Source organism: Falco rusticolus, chromosome 1, assembly GCF_015220075.1.
Source record: "Falco rusticolus isolate bFalRus1 chromosome 1, bFalRus1.pri, whole genome shotgun sequence".
Classification (NCBI taxonomy): Eukaryota; Metazoa; Chordata; class Aves; order Falconiformes; family Falconidae; genus Falco; species Falco rusticolus.
This window is the reverse complement of record NC_051187.1, coordinates 58,477,521-58,503,826: the sequence shown is the minus strand read 5'-3', so window position 1 is coordinate 58,503,826 and position 26,306 is coordinate 58,477,521. Positions and strand designations below refer to the sequence as shown.

At 38.0% G+C, this 26,306-nt stretch overlaps 1 protein-coding gene across 3 annotated transcripts in view; it reads left to right on the top strand.

Annotated features, from left to right (window-relative positions):
* PAPSS1 (3'-phosphoadenosine 5'-phosphosulfate synthase 1) overlaps positions 1–19,279 on the top strand; it is a 56,581-nt gene extending 37,302 nt beyond the window's left edge. For all 3 annotated transcript variants that reach the window (XM_037380743.1, XM_037380735.1, XM_037380749.1), the window contains exons 8-12: positions 183–388; positions 3,078–3,213; positions 4,625–4,893; positions 8,650–8,879; positions 18,453–19,279. In XM_037380743.1, coding sequence (XP_037236640.1) covers positions 183–388; positions 3,078–3,213; positions 4,625–4,893; positions 8,650–8,879; positions 18,453–18,591 — 980 coding nt within the window. In that variant the 3' untranslated portion in view covers positions 18,592–19,279. The remainder of the gene's footprint in view (positions 1–182; positions 389–3,077; positions 3,214–4,624; positions 4,894–8,649; positions 8,880–18,452) is intronic.
* The last annotated feature ends 7,027 nt before the right edge of the window (positions 19,280–26,306 follow it).

Below are 26,306 nucleotides of genomic sequence, written 5' to 3'. Positions count from 1 at the left end.
GGACATGTATCTTATGCAAGAGTTCATTCTAAAAGTTACTTTTAACTCCTGGTAAAGTGCTTGAACTACCTGTTGTGTGATATACTTACAGTCTGGACTGTAACTTGTTAGGTAGGTAGATTTTCATATCATCATTGATGACCATTACTAAAGATAAAGACTTTTTTTAATTAATTTTGCAGGGGGAGTTATTAATCTGTCAGTGCCTATAGTACTAACAGCCACTCAAGAAGACAAAGAAAGACTGGATGGATGTACAGCAATTGCACTGGTGTATGAAGGTCGCCGTGTGGCCATTCTCCGTAATCCTGAATTCTATGAGCACAGGAAGGAGGAACGCTGTGCTAGGCAATGGGGAACAACATGCAAAGAACATCCCTATATCAAGGTGTGTGTTTAAAAGTTGAAAACTTATTCCTATGAGCTGTATTGTTTGTGGAGCTGCAAATTAGGTGAAGCAGATGTCTGTGGCTGGCGTGAATTTCCGTAGCAAAACTACTCGAGAACTAATTAAAATATTTGAGCAGAAACAAAGGTGATTTTTTTTGTTCTATGCAGCTGTTGAATAGTCTGCATTTAATGTGGAAATCTAATGTCAGTATGTACACATGAAATGAATTTAGAATGTACTGTAGAATCTGTGCTACAGAAGAGGGAATTTTGCCCTCTAGTGTGCCTAGGAAACACATCTCTGTAGCCAGATGGATCATCAAAGCTCCTTAATCAGCAGGTATATGTATTGTGAAGGCAAGAAAACTTCTATTCTGTCTGTATGTGGAACACCTGAGAACTGCCAGTTTTAGATGCTTTTGAAATAGGTGCTGTTCCTGGAGAGTTCATCACTTAACTCTCTGGGGAGTTATTTCCCATCCACTGTGTTCAGTATGTTTTATTATCTTGATCTTATGTGTATGTCATAGTGAAATATTTTAGTTGTAACATGCTCGTTGCAATGCTGTATTGAATTTTGCAAGCTGATGTAAATGTTGCATCTTGGCTTTGCAGAGTCAAAATATGATTCTTTCTCCATTTGTCTCTATAGTGTCTTTTTGTTTACAAATATGACTTAAAATCAGGTAAAAAGAAATCAAACAAACCTTGAATTATGAGCTTGCTTTTAAAAAGGGCAAGTCTTTGATCTGTTCAAAAAGTATCTCTGACTAATAGTTATACATATGTGAAAACTATGGATTTTTTTACATCTTTATTTTATTAATGTGTAATCAATTTTTTTATTAATGTGTAATGACATCCTTCTACTGACTGAAGTTGTATTCAGGAGTATAACTGAAAAAGAGTGTCTGCTTGATATGAGTAAGATTATTTTGGAAGATTTTCTAAGCCCTTGATGTGGTCTGTGCTGATGAATGTAAGATTACCCCGTTACTGAAAACTTAACACAAATTTAAGAAATTATAAAGAAATCTCATGCAGACAAGATTTGAATAACTTGTTATAATGCATTAGCAATTACAGAATGACATGGCTCAAACTAGTATAGAAGATGAGGATGTTATTATGTCTGTACTGGGATGTGTAGTAGTATCATGACAGCATATGAATGTGTGCATAGTAGTTTCCTAGAATAGTGTAAGTTAGAAAAGACCTTTAAGACAGAGTCTAACCATTAACCTAGCACTGCCAAGTCCACCACTAAACCAGGTCCTGAAGTGCTACATCCGTGTGTCTTTTAAGTATCTCCAGAGACGGTGACTCAACACTTCCTTGGGCAACCTGGTTCAATGCTTGGCAACCCTTTTGGTGAAGAAATTTTTCCTAAAATCCAATTTAAACCTACCCTGGTGAAATTTGAGGCTGTTTCTTCTTGTTCTGTTGCTTGTTACTTGGAAGAAGAGACCGACACATACCTTGCTACAGCCTCCTTTCAGGTTGTAGGGAGTGACAAGGTTCCCCCTGAGCCTCCTTTTCTCCAGGCTAAACAACCAAGTTCCCTCAGATGCTCCTTTTAAGACTTGTGCTCTGGACACTTCACCAGCTTTTTTGCCCTTCTTTGGACGTATATCCAGCACCTCAGTGTTTTTCTTGTAGTGAAAAAACTGAGCACAGTATATTTGAGGTACAGTCTGCCTCACCAGTGCCAAGTACAGGGAGATGATCACTTCCCTAGCATGATAGCACGTGAATCCGGTGGCCCTTCTAAATTAATCACTAATCTCAGAATACCTGAAAGTTACTGTAATGCAGAGTTTTCTTATCTTCCTATCTTTATCACACCTTCCCCTCACCTTGGTGAGATGTCAAAGTTTGGCATTTTCTTTGGGAAGGGGGTGGTGACTAGCATAATCTAATTCCAGCAAGTCCTCTAACTCAAAGCAAAAATAAATTGAAAAATCCACACTTAACTTCAGCATCTTGGCTTTTGGGTTTAATATGTGATGTCTTACATTATATTAACATTTGTTGTCATCTTTAAGCTACATAAGGCTAAAAGATTATTATAATCAAGTTAACAACTATAAATTATTACATCAGAAGAACATATGTTGCCTTGGTAAAGTGCTATTGTAAAACAAATCCTAAAGCGATCCTACCCCAAAGATTCTGATTTTATTCATAAATTAAAGTGGTTAAGTAGTTAATCAAAACTGTTTTGTTTGTTGCTTTATTGCTGACCAGAATCTTGTAAACTGCAGGGCCATACTGGAACTGCATTTGCTTTGACCAACAACTATAAAGTGTGCAGTTTATATATAGGATTTTATAGGATTTCCAGGCACTAGCTCTTTTTGTCATGTAATAATGTTGGTTAAGAATGCTGGCTACTTGCATTTCTATATATTAAAAAAATTCTTTATTTTGAAAAAAAGGCATATGCCTACTGAAGACTTGTGCATCTCTCCAGCACCATGGTATAACATGTCAGGACTGTGTTCCAGTGATGATTTTTTTTTTTTTTTTTTTTTTTTTTAAAAAACATTGACGCTTGACGTGAGACTGTCAAATAAAATTAACCTGGAACTCTTCCCTTTGTAAAGATGTGTCCCTAGTGCAGTACCCTAGATGCTCAGGAGAACCTGAAAACCAATCCTAACAAGGATTTTCCTTTCTTTTCTTAGATGGTTATGGAGCAAGGGAACTGGTTTGTAGGTGGAGATCTACAGGTCCTTGATCGTATTTATTGGAATGATGGACTTGATCAATACCGTCTCACTCCAGCTGAACTAAGGCAGAAATTCAAGGAAATGAATGCTGGTGAATGAATTTTTCTTGTTCTGCTTCTTCTGCAAAGATTTATCCAAATGCCTGCCGTCTTGGTACCCCAGGGGCTAACTAGCATTGTTTCAAGGATGAAGATTTTGAATGGTCTCTTAAATGTCATTCTTTGCCTTTTACTGGTATTAATTTTTATGATCTCAGGCATTGCCTAAATACACAAGAGAAGCTGGTAATGCCTGAGATTCTGAATTTTGTCTTTCCATGCATGCTAGACATGGCACTAATGCAAGAAAAGATAATGTGAAAATGTGGTAGAATATGATTTAAAAATTATCAGGTATGGCTGAGTGCTGAGCTTTCATGCTCTATTTTTAAGTCTGTTCCATGCTGCTTCTGGGGAGCAAAGCTTATGACAGTAATGCAAGTAGACTGGTGCAAGTGGAATGTATCACAGTTAAAAATTATGAGTTAACTGCTGGCTTTATATTGCAGAAGAAACTTTTCTCACTAATTCAGTTGTGTTAGGCAGTTAAATAAGAGGCTGAGTAAAGTCATAAAGCAGAGAACAATCATACAGCTTTCATTGTGGCAGTGACTGGCAGGTAGCTGCTAAGCACTTCTGAGTGTGAGGGGAGAGATTAACATCAAGAATGCAAACTGAGGTTGGTCCTGAGCTCCTGTAATTTTTCAGTGTGGTCAGTATTTCCAGGATTTGCAGATTTGAGATACCAGGTTTTTTTGTTTTGTTTTGGTTTTTTTTTTTTTTAGCTAGCCCCTAAATAAGCATATCTGATACCTGAAAAAAACCCTGTTCTCTAGATTTCATTGGTTCCTTACTAGGAAACCTCTCAGTTAGGGTGATTTGCTGTCTTCATCTCAGTTTGCAGAAGAGAGAAATCCTGTTTGTGTCAGGGTTTTTCATCGAAAGGTTTGTAATAGCAGTTAGCCTTCCTTTGTTCTTACTGTGTATAAATTCTACTAAGCTGTTTAGGTGAAGGAAACTAATTAAGGCACATTAAATACCCTTTTATTTGTTTTGTTGCAAACATGTCCGTTTGTTCTCCTGATGATACATTGAGCCTTTAAGACAGGCAGCACAGTTGGATTTCCTCTTAGAATTTAACTTTGTATTATATGCTCATGCCAAGTGAAAAATCCAAAGAGAAGATTATAGCTATTGGAGAAACTTCTCAAAAGTTAAGGAGGCTGATTTGTGGGTATTTTTGTTTAGTTTTTTTTTTTTTTTTTGTATGGTTGCTTTATTATTAGCTTTGTTTATTGAATATAGTGATTTTATAATAATTCATAACCCTTAATCACATATTACTACTCATATTATACTTGATTAATAGAGTTCAGAGGAAAGATAATGTTTTTCTATGGTTGTACAACTCCTGATAAAATAACTTTCTTTTCTAACTTTTTTTTCCCTGTTTTTTCTCTATAGATGCTGTCTTTGCATTCCAGTTACGCAACCCCGTGCACAATGGGCATGCTCTTTTAATGCAGGATACTCATAAGCAGCTTTTGGAGCGTGGCTACCGTCGCCCAGTTTTACTCTTGCATCCACTTGGAGGCTGGACAAAGGAGGATGATGTTCCTCTCATGTGGCGCATGAAGCAACATGCTGCAGTACTGGAGGAGGGAATCTTGAATCCAGAAACGACAGTGGTGGCTATATTCCCTTCCCCCATGATGTATGCTGGACCAACTGAGGTAAATATACCAAGAATTTAAAACAAAACCCCTTTCGATTGTGCACTACAGTGTTTTGTGCTATGCCTGAGGTATGTTTGTTGTGTTTTTTTTTTAATGGAGAGAGGAGCCTAATTTTCCTTGGGAAACCAGACTGTGAAGACACTCTCCGTCATCAACCAAAACCTTCTGTATATATTACAATACTTTGGTGGAAATGGTGGGAGACAACGTTGGTTTTATGTGCTCTTTTCTTTACAGTTACAAGGGTATGATAATGAATTAATCCTTCCTCCTTTTTTACAGTCTCTTTCAGAAGGAATTATAAGATCTATTAACATACCAAATAGTTGTCCTGAATGTTAAGATACTTAAGTTGTATGATTATTAAGCAAGAAATTTGTATGTTGGAGGACTATACACAAAGTAGAGAAAGAAAAAAAAAAAGCTTGCTTTACTTTTTGGCAAACTTAATTCAGAGATAATTGTTTCAAGGTTTTTGTATGAAATAATTCTTTGGCAACACTTTATTTAGAAGCCAGGTCTTGGGCTGGAATCCCTAGAGGTTTGTGGGAAGCAGCAGAGAGAATAAATGCTCTCGTTTGAGGGCAATTCTTTTAAGGGGTATTGGTTCTCCATCTCTCCTTACTTCCCGCTGCCCTGCCCCCCAGTCACAGGAAGTTCAAATTCTGACCAGGCTCAAGAGGTTAACTCTGTGGTAGCTTTTGATAGATGGAAATCTCACCAGTGGAATCAAATGAGACAGGTGTTGCTTATTTTCTGCTGGCCAGTTGACTGATTGAACAGAGCTTGCACTGCCTTTCAGTCCAGAGAAAAAACTGTAGTCTGCATCTAGTTGAGGCATGTGAGTGAGTTACTGTGGGGAATCTTGGACTGTTGCTACAGACCTTTTGTGAGAATTAACAGAAAACTTAAGTTCATGAACACAAGACTGATCAGGAGGAACAAAATCCACATCCTTATCCTGAACAGAATAAAAGTTTTCTCCTAACCTATATAGCATTTCCAGTGACCTCAGAGTACAGCCTGACAATAATATTTGTAGCAAAGAAATAAGAGACTCTTTCTGTAATATTTTTCCAGAGGTCATTTAAAAGACATAGGTACCAGATTTGTTTCTGTAGCACAAGTGCTTTACAGAACAAGCAACTGTTAGCATGGTTATCTGAAGGATGGATGTGGCCTTCCAGTCTGTAAAGATTTTAATGGACGTGTTTCATAAGCATCAATTTAGCATTTTTATATTTTTAACGTTCCTGATAATTACCATGGAAGAAAAGAAACAGTTCTATAGGGGAAAATTCTGTATCAAAAATGCAATGAATTCACCTGCTTAGGGGAAAGTAAATATGTTCTGAAGTAGTATAGATGTATAGGAATATGGGACAATAGCTGCTAGTTTTATGTCTCAAACATGTGGTTAACATTGTTCTAAATTGCCTTAGTCAAATAGCTTCACTTAATCAAAATGGTGTTCTTACTTGCTGTTACCCACGTGACAACATGAAACTTAGATTTCTTAACTATGCTAGAATAGTTTCAGAAAACGTGCTGCTTGCTGCTGTAGTATGCTGGGATTTCATGTGTATGGCCAACTCTGTGCTTGTAACGTAAATACTAAAATTATTAGTCTAGCTATCAGCATCCAGATGCTTCCATAGCACCCTGTATGCTTGAATAGTGGTGGAATCCATCATGTGTAACATCTGGCTGTGGTCAGAATGAAAACTGGTACCAATGGTACACTCATGACTGGTTCCTAATTTCATTATCTGACTATTGATTTACAGAATTCTGTCCATATTGACTGCAAAACTTCCTCTTTGAATCATTTCTGTAATGATTAGGTGTAGAACTAAGGTAGGGCTAGCAGTTACCACTTTGAGAAATTACTTTTGAGCTTCTTGCCTAAAGCTTGTTAATGTAAACAGCATGCACAGTGACTAAAATATGAAATACTGATTTTGTTTTATGTAAAGTAGGCAGATGCAATTTTTTTTTTTGTAATGGAAAGAAAATTTATCTGTCATGTTGCCAGTTTACCACAAGGTAGTGGCAGAAACTTTTGTCCTGTGATTTGTGGTTTTTTTGCCCTCCTGCCACCCCTTCTTTTTTTTTCCCCTTTAGTGCTTGACAGGTGTTTTGACAGGTGTTTGTTACTGTTCAACTTGTGAAGCTATTTTATCTTGTTTAGTTACTGGGTAGGCCTTTAATTTTGTGTGAAGGTAAGGCTACAAGAAACTACTGTTAACCTACTTGCTTTTTTTTTTTCTTAAACTCTTCTCTGAATATCCTTTGGCAGATACTAAACTATATAGATGGTATGACAGTTCTTTTAGAGGAATACTTCCTAGTATGAGAACATACTGATATTTCCTGAAGTGATGTGTCTTTGTTACCTAAAATAAAGTAATATTTATTTTACTTTTCTGGACGATACAGTTGAATTTGCTATTGAAAATATTACATATAAAAATGAATTAAAATTCACTAACATTTGGATAGTGTAATAAGTCTAAAATCTGTTGTAAGTGTAACATCAAACAATCTGCGATTAAATACTGCAAACAGTCTTTGGGAGAAAAAAATCCTCTCACCATAAAGGAGGTGCATTTCTAAATAATTTGAAAGCATTTCTTTGGCTGTAGGGAACATGTGATTGAATAATCTGTGTGCAGAATTTCCTTTGAAGTATAATATTTTTTTTTTACTTTCAGTTATAACTGAGCTATAAGGGAAAAAAGTAAAAATCAACTTGTTAGTTATGAAACCACTCATTGTGAAATATGCTGCAAAGTAGTGTGGGAAAGCCGTTTGTCAGTATGTACAATACTTGAAATATTAAGTGGAAGGGAGTTGGTGCATCCAAGCAAAAATTCAGTAAAGCTAAAGTTTCTGTTTTTGACTTTGGTTCCGCCCCAGTTCATATAGATGTGTTAGGAAGGAAATTATTTCAAAATGATCAGGGAAAGTGAATATATCAACGTAACTTTACCAAAGCTAGAATTGCTTGATCAGTTTTTGTCTTGGAAGCTCATGGTATGAATAGGCAGCATTAGCGCTGCGAAAGCATTATGTGCAGTATGTGCCTGGTGTATGTGTCCTTTGGGTCATAATATTGATGCAGACTAAGTGTTGAAGTCCTGCCTTGGACAACATCCTTGCCACATGCACCAGGTGAAAATGCTGAGCATGGGTAACTTTTTTGATGTGTAAATAAGTTGATTAGATCACTTGTGACCACTGTGTTTAAGTAGTCTATCTTGTCTGTCTTCCAATGAGATGTTTGGCAGCTATCTATTTGTCAGGGTGTCTTTTTTTTTTTTTTTTTATTAGAGAAATTACTGTGATTAAGTAGAGCAATACATTGCTAGAGCCCACTAAGCTTCCCAAAGCAGTTGCTTCTGTGTTAATCTTTTTATGTAACAGGAAAGGGATGGAAGGTGACAACATCAGGAAGAACTGAGCTAAGGAAGTGATGAGCTCCATCTTTCTTGCTCCGATTGTGCTGTTCCAAACGCTGTACAAAAGTAGCTTTTAAAGTATCCTAACATGCACATGAAACAGGGTAATAGTATGTCTCAGCAGTAAGCTTGGTGGTGATTCACGTAATAGATTCTTTGTGTTGTTGTACCACCACAGTAGAAGTCACATCTGATTAGGGAAAAAGTGGTAATTATACAATGCAGGCACACTTTAAGGGTCATGCTTTGACAGTTTTCTTCTGTTAACAGTTTTTCCTGGTTTCTGTTCTAGGTTCAGTGGCACTGTAGATCACGGATGGTCGCAGGAGCTAACTTCTACATTGTAGGGCGAGATCCAGCAGGGATGCCGCACCCTGACACTGGGAAAGATTTGTATGAACCAACCCATGGCGCCAAAGTGTTGACAATGGCTCCAGGCCTCCGAGCACTGGAAATCGTACCCTTCAGAGTTGCAGCTTATAATAAGAAAAAGAAGTGTATGGATTATTATGACTCTGATCAGTAAGTTGTATTTTCGTTTTAAGACTTCTTGAGCAATAGCTGCCTCTTACCCCCTGCCCACATAAAAAAAAGTTTTTAATTAAATTCATATTGAGCAAAGATGGCAGTGTTTAGATGTGGTTTTAGATCATGAATGCAACTTGACTTCAGCATGATTTGAATGTAGTTTCACAGCACAGCTAACCTGATCCAACTTTAGTTGCCACTGGAAGCTCCCCTTTTCCTCACAGGTACTGGAGTTTCTCTAATTCTGGAATATGTTGGCACAGACTGCCAAATCCACAGAGAAATATTACTATTTATTATAATGGTAAGATTAGCTCTCTAGTGGTTTACCTTTCTAAATATGCTTCTCACGTGCCAGGTTTGCATCAGCTATGATGGAAGGAGAAACAATGAGAGAGTTCAGAGGGAGAAGATAGTGGGCAAGAGGGTGACAAATAAGTGTTTGCTCTGTCTAACAGTAGTGCAAAATGGTGCTCTAAATTCATTGAATGTCACAGTGTTTTCAGCTGTTTGGGTTTTTTGGTGTCTTGTTTTTGTTTTTTTCATCCAGTTCCAGGACAGGTAATTTCACCTTCTGCATGTTCCAATATTTTCTTTCACTCGTGGAACAGCAGAGTCCAAAACTCACCGTATGTGTTGCTATGGTGGCATTGAGTGGGACTGGGAAGATGTCAATTTAGTTTAAACATCTTCATTCAGATTATTGAACTGTATTTTTGGTTTTCATCAAACTGCAGTTGAAGTTACTATTGAAATACAACCTGAATACTGAAATACAAAGTCAAGCAAGATTTTTTTTTTTAATTTTTCTATTTATTGTAACTATTTCCTATTACTTCTAACTGAAGAAGTATGTCTGCACAACACAGTTCATCTTTCAAAGCATGAAATCAGCATGGGATGGACTGATATGTAAAAATGAACCTGTCTCTTACCTCTTGTAACCACAGCGTAAGCAGCTGAAGAACACTTGAGTATAAGTCTTCAAAGATGCCACTGTGGCTTGTGACAATCAACCAACAAGTTTTATTCAGCAGCTTGTGTGTTTCTTACCATGAATTATATTAGTAGATAGTATGCTGGTTTAACCTTGATTGTAAGTTACATAACTGCTTCATTATTTCAGCAGTAAATTACAAGCACCTGAATTAGTCTGCTTTTATTTTTTAAGGCTGCGAAGTGTTAGTCTCTTACATGACTAAATATAACTTTATGGCATGTTCTTCTGTTGTTTGGAAATCATAAGCAGCATGGTAAAGGCAAATCTGTTGAAACCTGACAAGAATTAAAATAGTTTCACTGTATATTACTCTGTGATGTCCATATGTGTTTAGAAATTTGATGATTTGCTACATTGCAGATGTTTTAAAATTGAAGCTAATCAGGGAGTCTTATTTAGCAGTTGTAGTTTGCCAATGTTGTTCTTTCTTCCTCTTCCCTCCCATATAGGCAGCATTCCAGCATAATGTTCTCCTTAGTACTGTGAAGCTTCTCTTTGGATGGCATTGCAGCAGGGTTTTTTTGTTTGTTTGTTTTTTCTTTTTCTTTCAAGTGATGCTGTAGACAGTAGCATCAGATCAGACCTATGCCCTGATACATATGGTATTTTCATTAGGAGGAATTAAATCAGAGGGAAGGATATTTCTACTGTATCTGACATGAAAGCCTTTACCTAAACTTACTACCTCTTAGCTAGCTGTTGAACACTTCACTACCTTTGTGCCTTTCATTGAGATGCATCTAGAAGTCCTGATTGCTCTGCACAGTAATTATTGTGATGCAAATATTGATAATTTTATGCAAATATCTATAGATTATAACATAAGGTTCAAAAGGTTGTTATAGTAAATACTATGGATATTTGTCCTGTTTAAGTAATTCAGCAAGTTTTAGACAAATACATAAAGATTAAAGTGAAATAGTTATACTGGTATGTCACTTCTTAATAATTTGGAATGGAAGGGGAATGGCAATGTGAGAGGCCAGAATTCCCATTACATGGAACATAAAATCTTTGTAGAATAATATTGATTCTGTTATCATTGATACTGTACTCTTAGGAGGATAGATTTGATTTAAATCAAGGAGAGTTAAACTATTAAAAAAAATCTCTGTGGTAACAAGTTTTGCCTTTTGTCACAGACTGCATATGCACACTCTTATCCTCTCATCACGCCTGTGGGGACCCTTTGGTTTGAAGCATTTCTTTCTTGTTTCTGTCACTGTTTTGGAAAAAGGACTATGCAGCTATTAACATGCAGTTTTGCCCTGCTGCTGTCAGAATGTAAGACCATTTGTCTCGTCCTTCCCTAGGTGTCGTTTGCAAGCTACAGAGTGTGCTGGAGTATGGCAGCAGCCCCCTAGATGGCAATGTGGACACATGCAGGCTCCCTGAAGAGAGAGCCATTATTGCTTCTGCTTGCCATAGACAGAACATTGTGGTAGGCTCCAGACAGAGCTTGGATGGATGCAGCTGGCTGCATTTCAAGATAGTCTATGTAATGCTGAAAATGTGGCAGACTCCTGGACCATGCAGTGTTTGACTCTGTAAGGAGGATGGCAGGGAACACAGGATTGTTTGGAAACAGAAAGGATTCAGTACTGGTAGAAGACCCTTGGGTGCGAAATAGTGATGTTTGTGGAAATCATTCCTCAGTTCACCACTTAACCTGGTGAAAAACAGCATGAAAACGTAGGGAGGAGGGTTGCATGCATAGAAGCATTGCTCTGACTTGTTTTGGAAATGGATAACTTGATTTCTATTGTACCTTTCTTAGTTCTTTGAGGCTTAGAGACTTGACAAAAAAACTAGGCAATTCAAGAATTTCCATCACTAGTGGATGCGTGGAAGGTTATGGCAAGCAGGTTTCCCTTGGACTGAGCTGTAGCTGAGCTGTGTGTCTCAGCTGCTGGAATCAGTTATTCTTTCCCAGAGTGGTCATGTCTTCTAGTCTTTCAGGCCTCCTATACTCCTTTACCTGGGAGAGCTACCTGTAAGAAGCCATAATGGACACCATCTGCTATCCTGGGTGTCTCTGTAATTTGGCAGAGTTGAACCACGCCTGGTTTAGCAGCAAAGACATGCCAAGTTTCTAGCACCCGGACTCTTTGCTGATGTTAGTGAATTATCTTTCCGGTTTTGAAGGCAATCCCAAGCCATGGGGATGGTGAGGGATGAATCTTTGGCTAGTGGTGAGAGGTTACCAAAAGCTTGATTCAACTGCCAGAAGGATGTCTGCCAAGTTGGGGCTGCAACATTAGCAGTGGCAGAGAGTTGCTTTCCTCATGACATCTCTAAACATTTATGCTCAGCTTTTATGAGAAAATTCTAACACTTGCTGATAACATTCATAGTATGCCTTTGGGGTTAGGTTTTCACATGCTGGGTTGGTGCTGGTCAGCTATGTACCATAAGATACTGGGCAGCTGTGTGATACCTTACTGTGGCTGAGCTGCTCGTGGCCTTGTGGCAAGCCTAGGAAGCATCAAAAAGCCTGCCACTGGCTCTGCTTCCAAATCAGTAACAAAGACCCTTACTTCTCAGGTGTGCTGGCCGTGATTCTAAGAGGTCATTTTCTTATGGCCTTCGGTTCCCAAAGGTGCAAGTGCTGATTTTTGTGGAGCTGATACAGAAGTTAAGTTTTGTTTCTTGCTTCCATTAGTGTCCTCCAGAATGTGTGCTGCCCTTAGAGTTTCAATAGATCTGGTGCATCTGCTTGGGAACAGCCTGGAGAACGTGACTGTTAACTTCGAGTGTCAAGGCCTCATGCTGCTGGTTAATGATGTTGAGCTGCTGTGGTGCTGTGTTGGAGCTGAAGTCGCCTGGCAGCACTGTATCTACATGTACCCCTGTTTATAAGGAAAGGCAAAGGTATCCTGGTTGCATTCAGGAAAAACCATGGAGCGTTGTGTGCGAGGAAAGGGGATAAAAAAAGACTGATGTAAAAGCCTTTATTCTAGCTGCACAGCAGTTGTAGTTGCAGAGTGGTGCACAAAGTTTAACTGGTATAAACTGGTTTACTAAAGTTACCCTTTAAAGTAGTAAGACCTGTGAACAGCCAATATCTTGGAACTATATTTGTATTTTACCTCATGAAGCCAGCACAATTTTTAATTTGTTTCTTGGACCTCTTAGAACTAGGTTTAGCACCTCGTGGAACTGCATTCTTAAAACATACCTTTGAAAAAGATGTCTCTAAAACTAAGATTTAGGAAGGGGATTTGAGGAATGCATTTGAAGCAATGTATTAGCAGGACAGGTAGAAATAGTTTCAGTTTATTTTCCCTTTGGTAAAAATGAGGATAATAAAGGGATTTTTTTTAAAAAATATTATTTTATTGTTGAAGTCAGATAGCAAGCCTTATCTAAGTATCTATGGGAAGCTTGAGCATTTCCACTTGCACAGAATTCTGAGGAAATAATACAAATAAATAGCATGAATATTGGTATAGTCCTTTGCTTATTATAGTTTTTATCCTTTCAGATTTCATAGACATTTGAATCAGTAGTTGAATATGTCCAAACATGTTTTGGAAAAATGTATAGGAATTATTCTAGTTGTAACAGAGAAATTCCGAATGAATGTCTGACCTATGAACCACTATTAGACAGAAGTGTAAAGAAAAAACAACCAAAGAAACAAGCAACCAACAAAACCCACCACCATTCCCCCAAAAATCCCTACCCAATGCTGAAATCCTTTCAGAAAAACAGTTAGTGTGTTTCTTCAGCCAAAAAGGCCTCTCAGTTACCACAGACAAGTGTAATTTGGGATTGGTGGCTTAATAATAGTAGTTGTTTGGGTGAGCAGAGATTCCCAATTCTTTACAGAAGATCAGTCCTATAAAATGCAGCCACAGACTGCTGCTGAGAAAAAACTCAATTAAGAAAGGAAATTAGTTTGGCAATTAAAAAAGCCACAGCAGTGTCTGGAAAAATGGTTGTGTGTGGGTTTTTTTGTGGTTTTGTTTTTTTTTTTTGTCCTGAAAGAAAATTGATGAGATCATTTTGGCTAAAAGAAACCCATAAGTAAGGTTGCTAGAGCAAACTGTTAATGCTTTTTGTAAAATGTGAATGAAATATGTGTGAAAAGGAGAGATTTTAACTTTAGTTTATTCCCAGAACCTTTCATGTGTTTGGCATGACTGCTTTAAATACTACAAGTCATACGGGACAGCTGTTCCAACTAAGTATGTACTGTTCCCAAATTTGTTTGGTGTGATACCTGATGTTTAAAGTGATATTAAGAGGCTAAGATGAACATAGTTGACTGTCCTCCTTAATTTAGCTAAGGGAAATAACGTTAGTACCTAATGTAGGATACCCTGAAACACTAAAGCAGCTCAGAAGACTCAAACACTGCTGCCAGTCAGAAAGGAATTTCATTCACAGCAGGTAAAGGATTTGCTATGCATATGTTGATATTAATCTCATTATTATGTTCTACTTTCACAGAGAGTTTGTTCACGGCCAGTTAGGTTTTGAACCTAGCTGATAATAGCTGGTTCATTCAGCATCATGGGGCATTCCCAAGGCATAACACAGACTGACATGGCAAAGACTTGACACTGTATGGGGCAGTGTTCTGTTCCTGTAGAAGATATGGTGTAAGTCATGACTTAATGCTGCAGATTTAAATACAGTGAAAATCCTTCTGAAAAGGGTTGTAAAGTTAGGTTTCACCTCATGATAGATCCTGTCCAGGAAGTTTGAAGTTGGAGAAGGAAAATTGTTATGGGACTAAACCCCAAATAAGGAGACTGGGAATAGTCTTAGGAATTAATTGGATCTAAAATTTACCAGCTGAGTAGAACGTGGCAGTTGTTTCAAAGCCAGATGAGGGCAAATAAGTCATGTTATTGTTGTATTTCCATACATTTGTTTCCAAATAACCCGTATCTTGACGAATGGGCAAAACTATGAATGAATGGTCTGTACTTTTATTGTGTTTCCTGTATTTAAGAGTCATTTCTTGGTACCTCTAGAGCACTAGGCATTACTCTCCACAGAGAATGGGAATTTCAAGAACGTCATTTGCACAGTGCCAGATACCCTAACAGAAGGTGGGGGTTCCTGAGATTGTGATTGATCTTCATTGCTCCCAAGTGAAAAAATCAGTTACATAACATATTTTATACTTAGATTAAACCTGTAGGGAATACTTGTTGAAGCGGAAAAAATATTCTTCTCAGTCATTGTTTTAAGGTACTGTATTGACACCTCAGAGATACAGCAGAAGTTCCGTGTAGCACTGTGGGCATCTTCATGCAGTCATTTCCTGCTTGCAAACTGGTGGTAACTTCTTTGTTTTGTCACAAGAGCTGTAAGGTCTTTGAAATCTTAGCCTCACACACTGCTCTTAGTGTCTGAGTTCATAACAAAGTGTAAAGAGCTGTCATTGCTGCTGGGGTTACTTGTGGTATTGTAGTAAAAAACAACTACTGAATGCACGAAAATAAGGGAAATCAATTTAACAAATTAAAACATCAGTCTTTGTAAGTGACGTGTTTGAAAAGATTGCTTTTCTCCTTTTGCTAGACATATGAGAGCACATCAAAGCTACATATTTTCTGTTGGCCTACCCCTGCCCAAGTAAGGAGATTTCATAGCATGTGTGTGTAAGGCTTTTTCCACACTGCAAGTGTAGTAGGGTTCTAGGTTGCTATGCCATGGAGCACATACCAGTCTCAATGTAATATGTCTCAAGACTGGTTTTCTGTTGACAAGTTTTGTTGTGGCTTTATTTATGCCTTTTTTCCTCTTTCTTTTGGAGAATGCTTTTGATTGCATTGGCACCAAATATTATGTCAATACTAGTCAAAATCAATTGGTAGTAAAAGGTCAAATCCATGTTCCAGGCATTTGCTAACATACCATGTGGCTCAAAGAAAGCTAATTCTAGCACCCACTGAATAAAAATTTCAAAAACATTTAAGTTCCATGTGCAGAAAAGGCTTGGGTTAAGTTTTATTCATAGTCATTCCAAGTCTCACTTGAGAATGAAATTTGAATGGCTTTGGCATTTATATTTCACGGCAGCTTTAATGGTCAGATATTTCCCCCCTGTCATGTTCTGCTCAAATGCATTTTGTGTAGAGTAGCTTCTAATATCCTCAAAGTTCACTATGAACAAAATTACCTGACTCTTCTTTCTGGTTCCTTTTTCAACAAAATCAAATTATTCATACTGATACATTTTGCTTTCATAATGCTGGTGATTCACATCACAACACGGTGCCAGTACTATTAAAGCATTTCTGGTTAGTGGAGATCTCAGTTTCTGATATTCAAGAGATTTGATCTTTACTATCAGTAAAGACAACAAGTATTGAGTGGTTATTCAAATACTCTGTTTTAGGTATGGAAGTGGAGGTTAAACTGGAAACAATAAAATTGAAAATGCAGTAATTTTAAACAAGGCAGGAATTACTGTGTTGTTTCAACATACAGTATATGTTGCCAAAGCTCCATTTGAGTCACTTCAGTGTTTACTAGTTAAGGTGTTTTTGTTTGGTGTTTTTTTTTTAACTAAAACCCCATTCAAAACAGTAATTTTGGATAAGGAGAGGTTATCATTAATACTTTTGTACTTGTTAATAGTATTTCTGAAACATTTCTAGAAATGTTATGAGATGCTGAATGTAGTATGTTTCTTAAATAAACCTTGTCCATGTTTTCTTTCCTCTTAGGGTTTCTATAGATCTCCTTAGCTTCTTTTAATGTTTCTCTCCTTGATATCTCTACTTCCTAGAGGTGCCTTTTATGCAACCAGCGATGAGAAGAAGCTAAAGGAATTGGGGGTCTTACTGAAGCAAACTTATATGGCATATATAAATGTGTTGTCTTAGTACTTTATTTCACTTGTAGGGCATGGAAATTGAGTGTTTTTCTGAAAACTTAACAGGCAAAGTGGGGATAAAGCAGCTAAAATTTTTTAATGCATGAACTTTGGTATTGCTACCACACCATAGAGAGAACCACACATGGAGCAACTTTATAGTACTTACTTTACTATTCTCTTCCTGATCATCTGAACACTTAGTATTTTTTCACTAGAATTAACCAGGCTTATCACCTCCCCACATATGTTTTATAGAAATAGTTTTTGCAAAGAACACAGGTTGCCTTCAAGCAGTGTTAGTGAACAGTAGGCGTGTCTCTGCCAAGAAAGAAAATTTTCAGGCATTATAAATAGCAGTGACATAACTTTTTCTCCCATGGGCCTACATCAACTTTAAGTTTTCATTTTTGCATAACTTATATTTTGCAGAATTGAAGCACAGTAGGGTTTTTTTGCCTTGTGACACTTCAGGAACCCACAGTCCAAAATTGAGAGCAGTAAGAAAAAAGTATGTATGGCAGTGCTGTTGTGTAAATGTATGCGATCCAAATCAAAAAATTATGGGGCTAGTGGTTTTGTGAAAGGGAACCATGGAGTGCTTTCTGCATCTTGCTAACTTCCATACCCTACTGAGCATAGTTCAGCACTTAGAGCCAAGTTCTGCCCTCTGATGTGCACACTTGGCTCTTGTTTCTATCTGAGGCATGTGCATCTGAGACCAATACTTGGCTATTATTTCAAACAGACAAGTGAAGAATGAGTAATGCATACATGTTGCAAATTGAACAAATGGCATGAGTAAAATTGCGTATTTAATTTAAGAATAAATTATTTTTCCTTTGGAGCATTTGATATGCCTCTGGTGTTCTGGTCTTGTTTTTCCTGTTTCAGTCCTGTGAGGAGTAAGTGTTTAACTTGTAGAGCTTCTGCTGCTTATGACCACATAACTGAGAAGTTAATATTCATTTAGATTGTCATGTTAACAACGATAAACAATCCTGATCTGGGTTCATTTGTGTATTTGTCCAACTGAATTCTGTTTTTCAGGAAGAAACATTTTTAGGGGAAGGTAATTTTATTATTCTGTAGGTTTTTTGTTTATTTTGAACTGTATGTGCCACATTACTGATATGAATATATTTGTATATGCATGCTCAGTGGCTTGCAGTGGTCCAGCTGTGGAGCTTGCCTCTAGACTCTGAGGCTTTTACTTTCTCTGTTCTGCAAAGTGTCCTTCCCTAAGGTTTCATGCAGCGTTGGTTTTTTGCATTCCGTAGTGGCACTGAAGTGACCTTCTTCAACCAGCACATAGGGTTGGTCCACTGCCATGGCAGGGCAAGGTGCAAAATGGGATGCCTGGCAGAGAGCTGAGACAGGAGGTGGAGGAGACTGTTGTCTCTCAACAGCAGTTACCTGTTTCCTAATAGAGAGAAAGCCAGGCTAGATGGACTCATTTCAGTCCACAGATCAGTTTGACCATGCCCATGCTGCTAAACCTCTGGAGTTACCTAGTGGAATATTGTAGAGGGCGTAGAGATTTACTGGCATTGCTGGCCAATGTCTGGAAATGACAGTTGCTATACAGCATTATACTCCCAAGAAGAAATTTATAAAGTATCAAGAAAGCAGAAGGAATATGAGCAACTTTTCTTGCTTTTAAAATGTATTATTTTTCCCTCCTCTCCCTTGCTCCTCTCCCCTCTTTCCCCCACTCCTACTTTCTCAGCCATGAAGACTTTGAATTTATATCGGGGACCCGCATGCGCAAGCTGGCTCGAGAAGGACAAAACCCGCCAGAAGGCTTCATGGCTCCTAAGGCTTGGACTGTGCTGACAGAATACTACAAATCCTTGGAGAAGGCTTAGGCCTCTTATTAACTGCAGATCAACCTTTGACGCCTGATTTATTTACGAGAAGGGGACCACACAGTCACCATTCATGTTGCTTTGTTGTGGTGTCTGTCAGGAAGTTCCTCTCTGAAAACAGACTCTTTCTCCTTAACTTAGCATCATTCTTTGCCTGGTCTTATGGGTTCTATTATGTCCTGGCACCTAACTAGCTGCTGGTTTTAATGTCTTCTCTTTTATTACAGTTAATATTCTTGCAGTAGGATTTTTAACTCTTGTCTTTTTTTATATTTTACTGCCTCTGTCCTATAAGTTCTGCAGCTGTTAAATAGATGCAGCATTTTTCACATGTTATTTAAAGTGCTGAGTAGTGTCTGGTTTTAGTAGTTTGTAGGAGAAAAAGTAATGATTAGACCCTTAACTATGGATAGATTATCTATAAATCAAAAAAGTAAATACGTTCTAAAAATCTGTAAAAGTGTCCTCATCTTTATCTCATAATCATCTCCAGAAGCACTTAACATTAATTTCTCACTATATGTAATGAAAAAGCAGATTTTTTTTAAAATGTTGCATAATTAAACTTTTTTTGCTTTCTTTGTTTAGTTTTGGAGTTCATTGAGTTGTCTGGTGATTTTGTTCTGCTTTGGACCTGTAGAGATGGCCAAGTAATGAATAAAAGAAAATATCTGTTTTTCACTTTTAATTGATAATTAATTAATCTAGGTAATTGGGTTTATATGTGCTTGTTGCCATAGGTGTCAGTAGGGAATGCTGTATTTTATTTGATAAAAGTTGCCAGATTTTGATTCCAAATATACTTGTTCAGCCTTCTACAACTTTAAACAAAATATGACAGACCAACCTTGAATTCATGTGTCATTGTTGCAAAAAAATTTTTTTTAAAAAATCCTTAGATCTTGGCATTCCCTAACAAACACTTTGTCCTGAGGTTAATTTTCTAGGTTTTTTCCAAGTGTCCGAAGAATAATCTCTCAGTTCAGATTTGCTTGCTTGAAAGACAAAGCATATGTTCTTCAAGAACTCCTAAAAAATCCTGAAGTTGGTGAATTCGGTATGTGAAACACTAACTGCTAAAGGAAAACATAAAAAAAAAAAAATGAACACCCCCCCCCACACACACACCCCCCACAGTTCTTTAAATGTAGAGTAACACTGACCTATTGGGATCTTTTGAAGCATTTGCAAGTAACCCTTCTTAACCTATTAGCTATAAACTGTCTCATACCCTTATCACAGAAACTTATTTTTCTGTTGTTAAACAATGTATATAGGAGGAACTGCTGATATGGCCTGCTAGTGAGCCTGGATGAAGCATATGTTCGTCTAGAGTTTTTTTGGACAGAGGGCAGGTTGTGATGATGTGTAATGAATGTGATGATTGCTACTTGCAGTATCTACTTGTTCACAGTAGTATTTAAGACAAATGTTTTGAGAATTACTTCCTTCTCTTTTCTTCCTCTGTCTCTTCAAAGAGATGTAGGAAGTATCTTTTAATGGGATTCTTACCTCTGATAGAAGGTAAAGCAGAATTGGGAAAAGACAAGAGGCATATTTATTAGCTAACCACAACAATTACTTGAGACTGTGTTTTGGTGCTTTAAAGCTTATTTCTTCAGAACTGCTGAACAGATTTTCTTCAAACTTGGCTTTCTTTTTAGATTGTATCAATATGTAGAATGTGTGAAATCCAGAAGAAAGAGTCAGTTCATCTGTTTGCAGCTGTTCATGCAAAACTTCAAATTTAACTATGAAGATGAACAAGAGTTATCAGCTGCTAAATTGGGATTTGCTATTGGGAGTTTGCACTCTTTGCTGTCAGGTTTGTTTCTTCTGCTAGCTATGATGAAAGGTAATAAAAATATTTTGGCAGAATACAGGTGAAAGTATATAGAAGTCAATGTTTTAAAAATGCTACATGTAGTCCAGAAAATAAGTGGGAGTGGTAAGCATGAATGTGAATCAACCTGCAAAGTTAATTTAGAAGCAGGAATGCCTTCAAGCAAATTAATACAGCTATAAAAAGCAGATCTAGTTTTCATACTTAGCTGGTTTGATGCTGAGGCCCTGTTGTTAGAGTGCTTCTGGAAAGCATTCCTTGCAAAGCTCTGTATTAAAGAAGCTTTCAGGTTTATTCTAAATTTTAGCCAACAGCCGTGGCATTCCCAGCGTAATGCTGATTAAGAACAGGAGCATCTGGCTGATTTGTGGGCAGAGCTTGCTCTATACAACAGTATTTTCCTGTATCATATGAGTTTTATCTGTAGAGTTCAAATTTTATCTCTTGTCTGCAGCCACCTTATTTAAGGAAGCTGTACTTCCAGGAAAAGGCTACCCCACAAACTGTTCGTTTGCCAGTGTGTCTCTTTCTTTAGCTTTTCTCTCAGTGCATAGCATTGTCAGTTGGCCAGTCCTAACATTCTGTTTTTAACAGTAGGTTCCCCTTTATTAAGGGTGCTATGTTGTTTGAGGTCTTCTGAGACAACAGTTGGGTATCTTCAAGGAGGCAGTAACAAGGACTAAGGAGATAATGGTTGTTGCACCCAACACCTGTCTTCCCACACCTGCTCTGTCACCAAAGAGCAGTGACCTCAGGAACACACCGTACAAAAGTAATAATACTCTTGAACCATGTGAATGGATATGGGGACAAGCCTGACTTAACTTTCCAGTGGGGAAAAAATATAATTCCATTGTCTTATTTCTTCAGTTCGTAAAAACAACTGCCTTTTTTATTTTATTTTTTTTTCAAACTGGAAAAATAGAGGTATCATGAATCATGAAGCAGTTATATAGGTGTGTTCTTTTCTTATGAAGAACGGCAAAATTAAATCTTCAAGTATGTCCTTTTTCTAAAGGTCACTTTGCTTTAACAGTCAAGAAGAGTTTTACTCTGTTCATTCATCTACCCTGTAAAAGGTTCTTTACCTGGTACTCGTGCCCAGAATAATTTACAGCTATTATCCTGTGCTTTTGTATGGTCTCAGGATGATTATTCACTTCTAGTTGATCGTTCTGAGGTATTGGGCATGTGATGTATGAAAGCAATAACACCCTTGATCCGTATGGCTGATACAAGGACAATGTGGACCCAGTTTTCCAAAATACAGGGATTAATGAGGTAGGTGGAGATTGCCAAGCCCTAATCCTTGGGATTAAATGAATGGTACAAAATTACTACCTCTCCTAGGTGACAGTAATAATTTCAGATGACTTTGATTCCTGCAGTACCTGTGAGCAGCTTAAGAAAAAGGCAAATTGTTTTTTTTAAGAACCTCATGGCTGAGAATTCTGTTTTCCTATGTGAGCTCCTGTATGCCTGTTTTTGACTAACGTGAGTATTCAGGGTAGATTTTCAAGTAAGGATCTACACATTGTGATTGAAAAATAGTAGATGAATTCTAAGGATGATTACTTCTCCCCTTTTTTTCTTTCAAGAGGGGATCTGAGCACTAACAACTCAGTAAACCATCAGAAATGTGAAATGGGAAATAATAGACCAGGTCACAGTGGGTTTTTAGATGCAGTTTGGAGCTAACCAAGCTTGTAAATCTGGAATAATTCAGTAGAGGTCAGGAGGGGGAGGAAATAAGTGGATGTCTTGGTGTGGTGGTGGAAATAGAACAGGGCTACCATGAACTGTGTAGCCAATACTGTAATTGGTTTGGGTTTGGACCTCCCTTGCATTTCATTTTTCCTTAATGTCAAAAAGTTCCACAGGTAGGTCACATGGAGGGTTAAACTTACTGCCTTTCCATACTGCAAAAAGAATAAAAATTAATTTGAGCATCCTGATCAAATACCAACAGAGTAGCCCAGATCCTTTTCCCTTCCTGATGTACTAAATGTGTTAATGTATTACTCTGTTCCCCTGTAAATGCTGACAGCTTCAAAAACAATAACATCCCCTATATCTCTGGTCATGAGCCTTTAAGCTTTTGTGCTAGGCACTGTAGGAACACAGAAAAAAACTCTCATCTCTGCTTCTCTGTGAGTCAGAAGATGAGTTTAATGCATCTATGGCACCATCTCCAAAGACAGGGAAAGGGGAAACTATTCCTTCACTTAACATAGGAGAATCCACAGGAAAAAGTAAGATGGAAACTGATTCTTCTTTTAACTTTGCATGCATGTCTGTTTGTCCATTTAGAGGGACAGGATTTACTGTGGTGCTGTAACACTAGTAAGAAATATGTAGGAATTCTCCTTAAACCTGACACAGAATCCTTTACAACCACCCATAAAATAACAGAGAATTCAACCTGGAGTAAATTGGCTGAATTAAATGCAAGAATGAAAGCAATTGATAGCTCAGAATTAGTATCTTGTTGTTCTTCATAAACTTGCCTTGGAAACTTGCTTACCAAAACTCCTCATTTAAATGCTGTTGAAGAGGAGAGTGACACTTGTTCCATTTTTTTCATGTTAAAGAGTTTTTTTTTTTTTACAAGGTGGAGCTGAGATGTTAGATTGCCAAGGGTAAATTTAAAGCCCCAATGGCCAATTTCTTGGATAGGAGAGTTCCTTTCCAGCAGCCAAACAGGTGTTGGGTAAACGTGGTTTAAAGGAAGACTGTGCTGATGTTTCTGCTCAGTTGTGTTATTTTACCATGGAGAAAGCCTGAGGGCTGGAATAGCAGTGTCTCTTTTAAGTTTGCTTTCTCATTCACAAAAAACTTGTAGATTATGAATATAGCTAGATTTTTACTAGGCTTTTGAAGTGTCCGTTGAAGGGTTGTCTTTATGCAAGCTCAGTGTCTGCCACTGTGGTATTAGGATTTTTAAAACCTGTATCACTTTTCATTATTTAGTCTTTATTAAAATCACTTACTTTCTTCTTTATGGGATGGGATATGTGTGCATGAGCCAGAATCACGCTTTCAGCATTTCCAGAGCTGTTTGCCCTAGAAACCTCATCTTGATATCATTTTGGAGTGGGGAAGGCAACTACACTGAAAGCTAGAAAACACTACTATAAAGCCACATCTGGAATTCTTAGACAGTAAATGGCTCCCACTTTAAACAGAGAATACAGAGATTTTTATATGCCATAAAACTCGAGGAGCCTTGGATTCAATATAAGGACTGTCACCTGACCTTCATGTTAAAATACATCTACACAATGCTTTGAAGTATGATCGTAGTCAGAATGCTACCTGTCTATGTATAAAATGATTAAAAAAAATGGTATAAATTTCAATGGGGTGGAAATAGCACCCAAGTTTTTCTTTTATCTCTGCAAACAAAGCTGTGTTGTCTGTGGAGTCCTAACTCATCACTCTAAATTGCATCATAAAGAATTGCATCATTTTGACCATATTCACTTCTTTTAATCTCATAACAGCAGTTACGATTGCAAGTAAAAGACTTGCAGCCTAAGCTGTGAGTTTTCAGTTTTTGCTGAGCACCTGCAGATCTCCACTTTCCACCCAGATGACTTGTGTCTGAATTTTTGTGGTCTAAATCACTTATTCCTGTAATGATTGACAGTAGTTTGTTGCAACAGTCGTGATGAGACAGATGAGAGACACCAGTATCCATGTGTTAATATTCCCTGAACATTATTGGTGCATTTTATTTATTACAAAACATGACATTCTGTTCAGGAGGACAAACCCACTCCCCTAACATGGAAACATTTCTCTGATTTCAGGATTGTTCCTCACAGAAAAACGTTTAGGCTTTTGTACTAGATTTCATCAGCAGCTTTCTCAAAGGCTTAAGTGGAAGCAGAAGGGACTCCTTGACCCTTAAGCATTGGGTTCAAATGGGTTGCCTGTAGAATGGAAAACTACAGCTGAGTAATAAATGGAAGGTTGTTTGTAGGATTGCTTACGTACCATTGAGTTCTGCCTTGTTTATAGTTCATCTGCCACCTATGAAGAACAATATTTTGATCATTTGATTGAATTTTTTCCAGACAGTGAAGACAATCATGAGACAAGATCATGTTTAAGCGTAAATTTCCACTAGGAAAAAGTTTAGCACTATTATAGTTTAAAATAGGATACAGTCTGAAAGATCCAGTGTTAAATGAGCAAAAATTTCCTATCATACTATGTGGCAGCAGAGCAATAAACATGCCATCAGAGTCAACATCAAAAGTACAGTGCAAAATGCAAAGTATTTTTGATACTTCTTAATTAGAGACAGTTATAACTAACTCCTCTGTTCATAATTTCTTCAAGGAAAAACACTGCTGCTTTCTGAAAACTGAAAATGTGTTTGCTTTACTTGGTAGTTAGGAGACACTCAATGGCAGTGATTCATCATAGTTTCTAATGTTTTGCTGTGAGTATTTTTAAATACATGCACACTTCTGAGCTCCACAAAGAAATGGCTTTGTTAAGAACATGAGAAAGTTTTATAATTTTTCTTTGTATACATTCTTGGCTATTTTACTTACAGTAATTTGGTCATTTTTCCTTCTGTGCAAAGGAAAAAAAAAAGTCTCGTAAAGATCAACCTTATGTAGAGAATGGCTACAGAATTTTCATCAATTGTTAAAACACCTATAGCTGTTTTCCTTTTCATACAGACTTTTGGTTCAGGGATGTCCTTAGTTCATATTATGAAGATTTCTTGAAGAAAAGTGTGTTTAAAAATGGTGAGTTGCTGGTGGAGAATTCCAGCATAGCCTCATTCAAGTACTGGCAATAAAAGACCATGTCTTGTAATAAGTAATTCTTTTTGTTGTGGTTTAACCCCAGCCAGCAACTAAGCCCCATGCAACCACTTGCTCCCTCCCTCCATGTGGGATGGGGGAGAGAATCAGAAGGGTAAAAGTGAGAAAACTTGTGGGTTGAGATAAAGACAGTTTAATAGGTAAAGCAAAAGCTGCACACAAGCAAAGCAAAAGAAGGAATTCCTTTGCTGCTTCCCATGGGCAGGGAGGTGTTCAGCCATCCCCAGGAAAGCAGGGCTCCATCACACATAACAGTTACTTGGAAGACAAAATGCCATAATTCTTTGCATCCTCCTTTTCATCCTTTTCCCCCCAGGTTTATATGCTGAGCATGATATCCTATGGTATGGAATATAATCTGTTGGAAAAATGAAAGAGTGACATTGGCCATAGGCTTGCCAAGCTGGTGCGGGGGCCTCTAAACTAATGGTGATAGTGGAGAGGAACACCAATGTGTGGAGTGGAGGAGGGGTTGTTGCCCTCTATGTCGGTGACCATCTGGAGCGCATGGAGCTCTGTCTGGGGGTGGATGAGGAGCTGACCGAGAGCTTATGACTTAGGATCAAAGGGAAGGCAGGGACAGGAGACATTGTTGTGGAGGTCTGCTACAGGCCACCCGGCAAGGAAGACTGAGCGGATGAGGCCCTCTCTAGGCAGACAGGAAACACCTCACGTTCACAAGCTCTAGTCCTCATGGGGGACTTCAGCCACCCCGATACCTGTTGGAGGGACCACACAGCAGGGCCTAATCAATCTAGGAGGTTCCTGGAATGTGCTGATGTTAACTTCTTTGTCCAAGCGATAGAGGAGCAAGGAGGAGAGATGCCGTGTTGGACCTTGTTCTCAGCAATGAGGAGGGTCTGGTGGGGCATGTGAATGTCAAGAGCAGCCTTGGGTGCAGTGACCATGAAACAGTCAAGTTGAAGATCCTTAGGGCAGCAAGGAGGGCACACAACAAGCTCGCTACCCTGGATTTTGGCAGAGCTGACTTTGGACTTTCCACGGATCTGTTTGGTAGAGTACCATGG